At 48.2% G+C, this 13053-nt stretch overlaps 1 protein-coding gene across 2 annotated transcripts in view; it reads left to right on the top strand.

Moving 5' to 3' along the window:
• LOC135555701 (unconventional myosin-X-like) overlaps positions 1 to 13053 on the top strand; it is a 54074-nt gene that overhangs the window by 33853 nt on the left and 7168 nt on the right. For both annotated transcript variants that reach the window (XM_064988377.1, XM_064988376.1), the window contains exons 4-7: positions 3678 to 3860; positions 5272 to 5429; positions 9680 to 9803; positions 10175 to 10472. In XM_064988377.1, the coding sequence (XP_064844449.1) occupies positions 3678 to 3860; positions 5272 to 5429; positions 9680 to 9803; positions 10175 to 10472 (763 nt within the window). The remainder of the gene's footprint in view (positions 1 to 3677; positions 3861 to 5271; positions 5430 to 9679; positions 9804 to 10174; positions 10473 to 13053) is intronic.

Below are 13053 nucleotides of genomic sequence, written 5' to 3'. Positions count from 1 at the left end.
CTGGCTGCACCCCTCCTCCCTCTGTTCCGATGTCTGAGACCGGGCAGAGGGGCAGGCGATGGGGTTAGGGGGGGGGGTGCATTCCTTCCCAATCGGAGGACGGATACTTCCCCTGGGCCCCTGGGGTGGCTGTGTGCCTTGGCATCTCTTCTCTTCAGTCAGGCCGTCTTCCCCACCAGCCACCACCATCTCCAGCACCACTGACGCTCCAGGACATGTGAAGGCCTTGCTCTGTTCATGCCCTTGTTGTGTGCAGGGATGTATCAAATGTCCTGGTGCTAGGGTGTCCCTAGCTGTTTGGTGTGGTTTGGTGTGGTTTACGATGGGACATCCTCAGGCAACTGGGGCCAAGTGTTGCCTCGCAGTCTAAAATAGGCCATCAACCGTGCCTTAGACAGAGAGAGACAGACAGAGGGGAAAAGGTAGAGAGAGAGATTGACGTAGCGAGGGAGTGAGAACCTCCTAGACAGAATGCAGTGACGAGCATATATTACATTCCTCTGTTTGTTCATTTTTAGCCACATATCACTTAGTACTCCAGTCATTTGGAAAGTGATTCAGTCTACTCAATTGCAATTGCTTCCCTTTCTGTTTGGATCTCTGTCTAATTCTGTTCAGCCCATAATCCTAGTGTTGAAGCTCATTAAAGCTCTGCTCCCTTATGGATGACTGTTTGTTATCAGATGCTTTTTAATCTCCTCCAAATCTCCAGAACAAACAGAAGGTACACACAGAGATAGAAGGACAGAACAGAACCAGAGGGAGACAGACTCCAGTGTTTGCTCAGTCTGTGTTTCAGGGGGCAGGGCCAGCGTTAGGGGTCTGGGGTCACAAATGAAACAAATTAAGGGCGAGCCGTGGCCCCCCAGGGGACGCATTAGCAGGCCAGGGAGATGGGATCCAGATGGAGGACCGTGGGGGGGAGGGGAGGGGTAGGCAGGGGGTCCTGACCGGGACTCTTGTTTCACCCTTTCTCTCTCTCCCACTCATTGCCTTTCCTTCTCTTTCTCTACTTCTCTCACTCTCTATCTCTCTTTCTTTCTCTCCTCCCTCTTTCCATCCAAAGTAGGCCGTCTCTCTATCCCACTGTCTCAAAAAGAGCAGCTGCAGGACATCCTGTGTGACTGACAGACGACCTGCCTCCCAGCTCTCCGCTAACCAGTCCACCCACACCCCTCCACCCCCCTACCCCCGACCCAATCACCCCCCCCACCCAATCCCGTCCTGTTTTACCTCATTGTTTTTTATTTATCCATTTCATGTTGGTTTTTATGCTCCTGTTGATGTGGTATTAAGTACCTGGGGACTATATTGGGTGGGTTTATGGTGTGTTCCAGGCTGCCACTGGGAAAGGGGAAACAGAATGAGACGTGTGTAGACTCCCACTTCGACTGCCCCCCTCCGGGTCTATGGGTTGTAACATGGGGGATGGTAGCAATGGGGGCTCTGCATGTAGGGAAAACCACTTTACCATAGGAAAAAGGGGAGTTGGTGTGGGGGGAGAGATGAAAGAGGGAGAGACTGAGCGAAGAGAAAAGAGCTGTAGGGAAAGCGAGGGAGAGCTGACAGGTGGCATGCAGCTTGCTAACCACAGAGGAAGCTGTGACGCTGGCTCGGTCGTCAGAGCTGTTCTAAGAAGTTAGCCCAATGAACATGGCACTGCTGTTCCCATAAACTTACACACACACACACACGCACACGCACACACACACACACACACACACACACACACACACACACACACACACACACACACACACACACACACACACACACACACACACACACACACACACACACACACACACACACACACACACACACACTCAACGGATGGCACAGCCACATAACCCTGCCCCCGCCCTCACCATAGCGCCCTGCTCCAGCTTTGAGCCAGGTGACCAGCCAGGGCCCTCTGCCAGCCTATCCATCACCCCTCACTGTGAACTCTGACTGCTCTCTCGTTTTACCCCTCCCTCTCACCGCCACCCCTATCCATCCCTTGCTCCCTCTTCCTCTCTCTCTTTCTGGGCAGCCCCTGGCCAGAGCTTGGCCAAACCCGGTTTATTTACCCTCAGCTCTGTGAGATTAAATATTTAGAAGGAACAGTTTGCACACATATTCTGTGTCCCAAATGCCACCCTATTCTCTATATAGTGCACTACTTTTGACCAGATCCCCATGGTCCCCTGGTCAAAGGTAGTGTACTATACAGGGAATAGTGTGTCGTTTGGGACACACTCTGTGGGTTGCTGCATGGCTGGTGTTTGGTAACACTACAGCCACTTTCCCTTCTGGACATGGGTAGTAGACTATATATACAAAAGTATGTGGACACCCCTTCAAATTAGTGGATTCGGCTATTTCAGCCACACCCATTACTGACAGGTGTATCAAATCGAGCACACAGCCATGCAATCTCCATAGACAAACATTGGCAGTAGAATGGCCTCACTGAAGAGCTCAGTGACTTTCAACGTGGCACTGTCATAGGATGCCACCTTTCCAACAAGTCAGTTAATCAAATTTCTGTCCTGCTAAAGCTGCCCCGGTCAACTGTAAGTGCTGTTATTGTGAAGTAGAAAAGTCTAGGAGAAACAATGGCTCAGCCACGAAGTGGTACAGGACCCTGACCTTTGGGATGAATTGGAACACCGACTGCGAGCCAGGCCTAATTGCCCAACATCAGTACCTGACCTCACTAATGCTTTTGTGGCTGAATGGAAGCAAGTCCCCGTAGCAATGCTCCAACAACTAGTGGAAAGCCTTCCCAGAAGAGTGGAGGCTGGTATAGCAGCAAAGGGGGGACCAACTCCGTATTAATGCCCAAGATTTTGGAATGAGATGTTCGACGGGCTGGTGTCCACATACTTTTGGCCATGTAGTGTACGTCCCCTTCATGTAAAGCTGGACACTGCAGACCAGGATCCTGTTCAGTAGAGACCAAACACAAACAGTTATGAAATGGAAAATGACCATTTTTATTGAACAAATTCAGGTCAGTTTCACACCGTTTTGTCTCGTTCTATGCCTACTGAACACCACCCAGCTCTAAGGGCCATGGTTATGTGACAGGGGTGGAATGGTGAAGGGAGCCAGGAGAATGTATCAGCCTTTCTTTCTCTCTCCCTCCCTCCTTCTCTGGGCGTTAATGACAGATCAGTCCACCAGTTCTCTTCCTGCATCTCCACCACCAGCGACTGTTCTTCAACCTCCCGCTTTCTTCTTTGTGTGTTTTTTACAGCTGTAATTATCCTGGTGGCAGGCACACAGGCCTTAATGTCTGACTATACCATTAGCTGCCGTTATTTTTAACCTGTTCTGCATGTTACAGACATATTTTATGTCCGATGGGTTCAACCTCTTAGTGATTATGTTCAGCCCAAACCAATTAACCCTTAAATTCAACCAAATAAGACACACACACCACACGCACATACACACATTTGCGCACACACACACACATGTGCAAACACACACATACACACACAGTCTATCATGTGCAGATCTTTTTTTGGCTACCTTTTTGATCTTTCTCACACATTCATTGTGTGTGTGTGTGTGTGTGTGTGTGTGTGTGTGTGTGTGTGTGTGTGTGTGTGTGTGTGTGTGTGTGTGTGTGTGTGTGTGTGTGTGTGTGTGTGTGTGTGTGTGTGTGTGTGTGTGTGTGTGTGTAGGCTGGCTGTTCCGGGAGGTGTGTGGAAGCTGGATCAAGCAGCGTTGCTACTGGTTTGTACTGAGCCTGGACTCCTTAGACTACTACAGCAGCTCAGAAAGAGGAGCCCGTAGACTGGGAACACTGGTACTCACCAACCTCTGCTCTGTCATCTGGCCAGACAAACAGACCTTCAAGGAGACGGGTGAGTGCCACTCACGCACACACACACAGAGACACATGAGCATGCACTGGCGTGTATATAACTAAGCCCCAGATAATGAGTTCCATATTGGTCCTCTATCCTTAAGCGGTTCAATGATCAAATATTGGTAAAGATCTCAAAGCGGTCATAATGTGAGGATTTACGGTCTCCTCTCAGTTCCTGTGAGCCCAGTACACCCAGAGGAAGTCTGGAAAACCCAGTCCACTTTTTTTCCACAACTTGTGTTTGTCTGGAACCTTCTGAGTCATCAGCACCAGAATGGCCCTTTTACCGTTTAACACCCTGAATGACAGGAATCGGAAAGGAAATACAGGTGAAATGCTATTGTTGTGTGAAGACACACCACACACACACTTCTATTACTCACCCACGACACACACACACACACACACACACACACACACACACACACACACACACACACACACACACACACACACACACACACACACACACACACACACACACACACACACAAGGCCCTGTGTGACTGTATGGAGGGGATTGTACCTTTGCCTGCTGACTTTAGACAACCACTTAAAACCTCCAGGAGAAAAAAAAGCTAACCCAAACATTCCCCTAAATCTGCTCTGGGACTTTCCTGCAGAGAAGTGTGTACTCTGTTTTGTCCTGCCCTTCGTCTAAGTACAGCTCACTGGTGGCTGTGTGTTCTGTCTGTGTTCCTCTATCAGCCTCTGAGTAAGTCTGTCCCAGCAGAGTGGTATGGACCTAATGGCTTTACCATACAATACAATACTAGTCCCCTTTTAGGCCCAGTATCTCCTTCCACCTCTCTATCTCTGACTTGTGAAATAGCTATGAATGGGGTCACACACACACACACTTTAGCCTCACTTGGCTTTTGAACTTGACCAATCGAAACAAAGAAAAATCAGTATGCCAAGTCACATAGCTAGCAGGAGATCACATGGTAACAAACTCAGGGTATGATTGGCCCATGGGTCCACACTGCCAATAGCACTTTCTCAGTTCTTACAGGAGGTTAGGCCAGGTGTTGTGCCAGGAGAGGACACACCTCTGTCCTGACTTGGTTGTAGTCGTTTCGGTTGGGCTTAGTGGCTAATAAAGTTGGGGGACCCCCGGGATGATCGCTGACCTCCGTGAAACCCAGAGAGGAAGTGAGGATGCAGGAGTCATTCCACCAGATATGTGGAATGTCCCATGTTCAGACCACATGAGAGGGAGAGTGGAGCAGGCTTCTTTATTTTCTGAAACCACAGTTATTATATAAGTATAGGCCTTCGATTCTGCTCTCTATAGCTATATTGTTCTTTGAAAGTTCAGTTTCTGTTTTTTCATGTTTACTCATGCTTTCAGTACACGATACACTGATGACTGACTTCCCTGTGCCTGTGTGTGTGTGTTTCAGGGTACTGGAGCATCACAGTGTATGGGCGTAAGCACTGCTACAGGCTGTACACCAAGCACTTCAACGAGGCTGTGCACTGGGCCTGCGCTGTCCAGAAGGTCATCGACACAAAAGCCCCCGTGGAGACGCCCACTCAGCTCCTGATCCGAGACATCGAGGTGAGACACACACATATGCACACACACACACGCACACACACACACTCACTGCTTCACAGCATCTCGCTGCCCGCCCCAGACTAGACCACTGCCAAGCTGCCGATGACAAGGGTCACCAAACACGGACCGCAGCAACACAACGGACATTATACCTCCGCTCTGTCACCACGGCAACCGCGCGACCAGACTGGGCCGCGAGTCCAAAGTGTCCTCCAACTGTCATTGCTGCTGCTTTCAGGGAATTATCTTATTCTGCCAAGCTGTGAGAGGAGAGGAGGCACCCCGTAAAAGTTCCACCGGAATGTTCTGCGCTATTTTAAGGAACGTGTCATTTTTAGAGGCAAAAGGGTGGATGAAGAGGGTGTGCAAGGCAAAGCCTCATATTTGGACCTGGTCCTGGGGTGTGTACGTGTGTGTGCCCACAGAAACATGCCTCACTTAAACAGTTGAATGAGGCACAGCAAGTTCTCCCATTTTTGAAGTATGATTTCATTCATCACTAAGACAAAGTCTAAGAGAAGAATCCAGACCACGCTCTGCCATCACTTTGGAATTCACCAAGTGGTGTTAAGTCTATGCTTGTTTGCTATTCTGAGTTTGTGTGTTGTTGTGTGTATTCTTGTAAATGTGCCTTTGATCACTTGACTTCCGCCTGAACTCTTATCACGTGAGAAGGTGTTTAAAGTAGCCCTGTGTGTGTGTGTGTGTGTGTGTGTGTGTGTGTGTGTGTGTGTGTGTGTGTGTGTGTGTGTGTGTGTGTGTGTGTGTGTGTGTGTGTGTGTGTGTGTGTGTGTGTGTGTGTGTGTGTGTGTGTGTGTGTGTGTGTGGGTGCATGTGAACACCCAGATTTGTAGAGAAGTGGTTGCTAGCGAGCAGAGCATGCTGGAATCTCATACAGCAGACGGATGGGTGACGAGGCACAGATAAGCACTCCCCAATTTGGCCTCTAGGGTTCCTAATCTCACTGCGAGGGTCCCTAATCTCCCAGCGAGAGTCTGTGATCTGGTCTAGAGAGTTTAATCTGTCTCCTTCCATCTGCCCTGCCGGGCCCCTGCTCAGCCAACGGGAGGCCGGGTCACGGAAGGAGGAAGAGAGGGGCCCGCTTTTTAAAGTGTTGCCCCTGTCTTCTCTTCCTCCCCCTTTCCAATCCTCCTCCACCCCTTCCAACACTCTTTCTCACACTTAACACAAAGCCTAGCCGAATCCCACTGAAGGCTGGAGAACTCTACTGAACAGAACTGACACTACAGGAGAGGGGGAGGGAGGGAGGGAGCGAGGGAGAGGGAGGAAGGGAGGGAGAGGGAGGGAGAGGAAGAGAGAGGGAGGGAGAGAGGGAGAGGGAGAGAATGAATAGAGGAGTTCTTTGTGTGAGAGAAGTGCTTATCTCTGAGTGTAGATGTGTGTCCCACCAGACATGGAGGTGAAGAGAGATGACCATTTCAGCCTTGGACCTCCAGTCTCTGTTGCGTGTGAAAGAGGGACAGAGGGACAGGGAGAGGTAGCGAAGGGGGGGGAATGTCGGAATCCTGTAGATTATAAATTAATCCTGTTGTCCTCTTGCGACCTCTACATAGACTGCAATGTGTTTCCCAGTGTTGAGCACTCTACAGGCACTGTATGTTCGCCTATGGTAATGTGTTGTGTATGTAGGCTGTATGTGTCTGTCCAATAGACAGTCTGCCAGTGTTCCACATGGTCCCAGTTCAGATAGACCAAAACATTTCAGAGGAATGTATCAACTTTGCCACACAAAGGAGGGTGTATTGGGGGAAGGAGGGAGAGCAGTGGCAACATTACTAATGGTCAACAGGTGCAGGCAAGGATTGCAGTAGTAGATGCCATCTGCGTAGGGCGGCAAGAAGCCTAGCGGTTAAGAGGTTGGGCCAGTCGCTGGTCAAAAGGTCGCTGGTTTGAATCCTCGAGCTGACTCTGTGAAAAATCTGTCTGTGCCCTTGAGCAAAGCACTGAACCCTAATTGCTCCTGTAAATCTCTCTGGATTAGAGCTCCTGTAAATCACTCTGAATTAGAGCTCCTGTAAATCACTCTGGATTAGAGCTCCTGTAAATCATTCTGGATTAGAGCTCCTGTAAATCACTCTGAATTAGAGCTCCTGTAAATCACTCTGGATTAGAGCTCCTGTAAATCACTCTGATTAGAGCTCCTGTAAATCACTCTGGATTAGAGCTCCTGTAAATCACTCTGAATTAGAGCTCCTGTAAATCACTCTGAATTAGAGCTCCTGTAAATCACTCTGAATTAGAGCTCCTGTAAATCATTCTGGATTAGAGCTCCTGTAAATCACTCTGAATTAGAGCTCCTCAGCTCCTGGATTAGAGCTCCTGTAAATCACTCTGGATTAGAGCTCCTGTAAATCACTCTGAATTAGAGCTCCTGTAAATCACTCTGGATTAGAGCTCCTGTAAATCACTCTGAATTAGAGCTCCTGTAAATCACTCTGAATTAGAGCTCCTGTAAATCACTCTGGATTAGAGCGTCTGCTAAATGACTCAAATGTCATGTAAAATGTGTTTCTGTCAATGAGAGTAGCATCTGTAGCGAGATACCACAGACATGTACAGTTGAAGTCGGAAGTTTAAATACACCTTAGCCAAATACATTTAAACTCAGTTTTTCACAATTCCTGACATTTAATCCTAGTAAACATTCAATGTCTTAGGTCAGTTAGGATCACCACTTTATTTTAAGGATGTGAAATGTCAGAATAATAGTAGAGAGAATTTTTTATTTCAGCTTTTATTTCTTTCATCACATTGGGTCAGAAGTTTACATACACTCAATTAGTATTTGCTAGCATTGCCTTTAAATTCCTCCTGACAGAGCTGCTGTAATTGAGTCAGGTTTGTAGGACTCCTTGCTCGCACATGCTTTTTCAGTTCTGCCCACACATTTTCTATGGGATCAAGGTCAGGGCTTTGTGATGGCCACTCCAATACCTTGACTTTGTTGTCCTAAAGCCATTTTGCCACAACTTTGGAATTATGCTTTGGGTCATTGTCCATTTGGAAGACCCATTTGCGACCAAGCTTTAACTTCCTGACTGATGTCTTGAGATGTTGCATCAATATATCCACACCATTTTCCCCCCTCATGATGCCATCTATTTTGTGAAGTGCACCAGTCCCTCCTCCAGCAAAGCACCACCACAACATGATGCTGCCACCCCCGTGCTTCACGGTTGGGATGGTGTTCTTCAGCTTGCAAGCCTCCCCCTTTTTCCTCCAAACATAACGATGGTCATTATGGCCAAACACTTTTGTTTCATCAGACCAGAGGACATTTCTCCAAAAAATTGTTCTGGAATTGATTTTCACTTTTTGCACATTTTACATTTACATCATTTAGCAGACGCTCTTATCCAGAGCGACTTACAAATTGATGTGCAGGGCAAATAAAAATAATTCAACTACCAAAGTATGTTCATCTCTATGAGACAGAACGTGTCTCCTTCCATGGCTGCGTGGTCCCATGGTGTTCATACTTGCGTACTATTGTTTGTAGAGATAAACGTGGTACCTTCAGGCGTTTGGAAATTGCTCCCAAGGATGAACCAGACTTGTGGAGGTCTACAATTTGTTTTCTGAGGTCTTGGCTGATTTATTTAGATTTTCCCATGATGTCAAGCAAAGAGGCACTGAGTTTGAAGGTAGACCTTGAAATACATCCACAGATACACCTCCAATTTCCTCAAATGATGTCAATTAGCCTTAGCTTCTAAAGCCATGAGATAATTTTCTGGAATTTTCCAAGCTGTTTAAAGGCACTGTCAACTTAGTTTATGTAAACTTCTGACCCACTGGATTGTGATACAGTGAAATAATCTGTCTGTAAACAATTGTTGGAAAAATTACTTGTGTCATGCACAAAGTAGATGTCCTAACTGACTTGCCAAAACTATAGTTTGTTAACAAGAAATTTGTGGAGTGGTTGAAAAACTAGTTTTAATGACTCCAACCTAAGTGTATGTAAACTTCCGACTTCAACTGTAAATAGTGTCAATGATGGCGGTGTGTTTTGTTGGGTCCCCAGGTGTTTAAAAAGTGGTCATAGCTGTCCTCCTGCTCCATGGCCTGACTCCCACTGACCCTAGTCACCCCTGTTACCCAACACACTCTCTCTCATAGCAGCCGTGCTTGGGGCTGCTCCCAGGTCAGCTGGAATGTCAAGGAAGCTCATCTGTCACTCTCTCTCTCTTTAACTGTCTGTCTGTCTCTCTGTCTTTCTTCTCCAGGAGAACAAGTTTAACCCTGAGGTGGTAGATAATATCTACCAGCACAACCCCATCCTGAAGCACACTCAGAGCCCCCTGTATGCTCCCCTGCTGCCCTTCCCTTACAGCAGCCTGGAACACACCTGTAAGTACTACTACCATGCTACCACCAGTCCCTGCGGTCAGTGCCATGCCTGTAAACTCTGTAGTAAAACACCAGCAGTTACACACACACCCACTCACATATGAGTAATGCTGTCACATGCTCATTGACATGCCCAGTAATCATACACTGTAACAGACTCACATATAGACTCACCATTGAGTTAGTCCCACCTGCCTGCGTGCCAAGTCGAGGCCGGTGAGTGAGACAGCTTAGATAAGGCATGATGAGAGACGGCCACTAAAGCTTAGTCGTTCCACCAATAGACATCACAGAAGCAGGATCATCTATTCTCAAACATGCTGACTGGTCTAGTCTGGTCTAATTCCTAATTCTCCCCCCCCCACGCACAGACCACAGTGGGAAGGGCTATGCCACAGTGCGGGAGGAAGCGGTGAAGCTCTTCAACTGTCTGCAGCAGCTGGAGTCTGCGCGGGACCCGGTGCCTCTGATCCAGGGCGTGCTGCAGACCTGTCTGGACCTGCGGCCGCTCCGGGACGAGGTCTACTGCCAGCTGGTGAAGCAGACCAGCTGCACGCCGCAGCCCCACACCGCCGCACACCTCCGCTACTGGCAGCTCCTCACCTGCATGAGCTGCACCTTCCTGCCCGGCCCCGCCGTGCTTAAATACCTGCGCTTCCACCTCAAGAGGTGACACACACAACATATTACACAACGCCCTCAACGGGAGGTGTAATTCTTCCTCTACCCATCCACCTAGCTCTGTCGTAGCTTGCGGAAAACTTTAAGGCATCAGCTGGTTTCACCAACAATAGAAAGTGTTTGGTGTTGACAGGTTTGTCTGTACCCTGTCACAGAAATGATTGGAGAGGTGAGGGGAGAATAGGGCTGCGGTACGAGGGAGAAATGGGGGTCATGCTGTGGGCCAGAAGGGTGCCAGTAGCATGGGGACCCACCGTGGGAGGAGACAGGAGACAGGCCTGCTAACCACCAGTTGCATATAGTAGTGTGATATGCCCTCACGTTGTTACTGCACGACCCCAGACAGATCCAGTGTTTTAGGAGTGGATTTGCAGCTCTGAATTAGCCACATGCTAAGCTATATTAACAGTGCTAATCTTTGGCCTGAAGCCTCTGTTGGACTGCAAGTCATAAAGCACTATATATGATGCCCATGTTTACATTGCGACTCAGTATCAGGCCAAAGCTAATGGAACAGTTGCGATATACAGCACACTGAGGCATCCACCACTCAGAGCTAGAACACACTCTCTCACGGTAGGGGTTGTATGTACTGTGCCGTCGGGAAAGTATTCAGACCCCTTGAAAAAATCCTCAGCAATCTACACACAATACCCCATAATGACAAAGCGAAAACAGGTTTTTAGATATTTTTGCAAATGTATTAAAAACAAAAAACAGAAATACCTTCTTTACATAAGTGTTCAGACCCTTTGCTATGAAAGTCGAAATTGAGCTCAGGTGCAACCTGTTTCCATTAATCATCCTTGAGATGTCTCTACAACTTGATTAAGCTCCAAGACTGGATTGTTTCGAGGTACAGATCTGGGATAGCAAAACATTTCAGCAACATTGAAGGTCTCCAAGAAAACAGTGGCCTACACCGTTCGTAAGTGGAAGAAGTTTGGAACCGCCAGGACTTTTCCTAGAGTTGGCTGCCCGGCCAAACTGAACAACCGGGGGAGAAGGGCCTTGGTCAGGGAGGTGACCAAGAAGCCGATGGTCCCTCTGACAGAGCTCCAGAGTTCCTCTGTGTAGATAGGAGAACCTTCTCTGCAGCACTCCACCAATCAGGCCTTTATTGTATAGTGGCCAGACGGAAGCTACTCCTCAGTAAAAGGCATATAACAGCCGGCTTGGAGTTTGCCAAAAGGCACCTAAAGACAAGTTTCTCTGGTCTGATGAGACCAAGATTGAACTCTTTGGCCTGAATGCCAAGCGTCACGTTATGGAGGAAACCTGCCACCATCCCTACAGTGAAGCACGGTGGTGGCAGCATCATGCTGTGGGGATGTTTTTCAGTGGCAGGGACTGGGAGACTTGTCAGGATCGAGGCAACGATGAATGGAGAAAAGTACAGAGAGATCCTTGATGAAAACCAGCTCGAGGACCTCAGACTGGGGTGAAGGTTCACCTTCCAACAGGACAACGACCCTAAGCACACAGCCAAGACAACACAGGAGTTGTCTGAATGTCCTTGAGTGGCCCAGCCAGAGCCCGGACTTGAACTCAATCAAACATCTCTGAAGAGACAACCTGACAGAGCTTGAGAGGATGTGCAGAGAAGAATGAGAAACTCCCAAAATACAGGTGTACCAAGCTTGTAACGTCATACCCAAGAAGACTCGAGGCTGTAATCGCTGCCAAAGGTGCTTCAACAAAGTATAAAGGGTCTGATAAAGATAAAGGGTCTGAATACTTATGTAAATGTCATATTTCTGTTTTTTATTTTTAATAAATATGCAAAATTTCTAAAAACCTGTTTTTGCTTTGCCATTATGTGGTATTGTGTGTAGAGTGACGAGGAAAATAATACTATTTCATACTTTTTAGAAGGAGGCTGTAACCTAGCAAAATGTGGAAATTGTCAAGGGGTCTGAATACTTTCCGAAACGTACTGTATGTTTGGCATGGGTAAGTATGGCAGTTGTATTTTCACAGTATAGCTAGCTAGCAGCCTCCGGGGTCAGCCTAAATACAAGGTGGTGGGTTATGCAGCAGCGCTGCTATAAAGAGATAGGGTCAGTGTTTCCCTGAGACCTCTGTGAGAGAGTGTTGAGGCTGACCCCACAGCTGGACAGAACTGGAGCTGCACACTGGGCAGAGGGCCCAGAGACTGAGCCCCCCTCCCCCCAGGGAATGTCCCCAGTCGGAGAAGGGTCGGCATGAGCCCTGCGTGGGTGGAGGAGAGGAGGTTGGGCTGGCGGGTGGGGGTGGGGGCAGACGGAAAGGGATCACACAGCACAGCCTCCCTCAGTGGAACATTCCTAATTATGTTTGAGCAGCAGGACAAAACCCACCCTGTGCCCCGTAATGAGACAGAGGAACAGAGAGGGGAGTGAGAGGGCCTCCTCTCTCTCTCTCTCTCTCTCTCTCTCTCTCTCTCTCTCTCTCTCTCTCTCTCTCTATTTGGCTGTCTGGAGTGTCTGAGACTCCACTCATTCGCCCCCTTTCTCACTCCAGCTCTTCTCTGTTCTCTGTGCTGTATATTTTGGGATGGACACTGTAGTATAATTGCTTCCTTCCCCAA

Source organism: Oncorhynchus masou, chromosome 15, assembly GCF_036934945.1.
Source record: "Oncorhynchus masou masou isolate Uvic2021 chromosome 15, UVic_Omas_1.1, whole genome shotgun sequence".
NCBI lineage: Eukaryota > Metazoa > Chordata > Actinopteri > Salmoniformes > Salmonidae > Oncorhynchus > Oncorhynchus masou.
The sequence above is the reverse complement of the archived record's forward strand: the minus strand, read 5'-3'. Positions and strand labels throughout refer to the sequence as shown.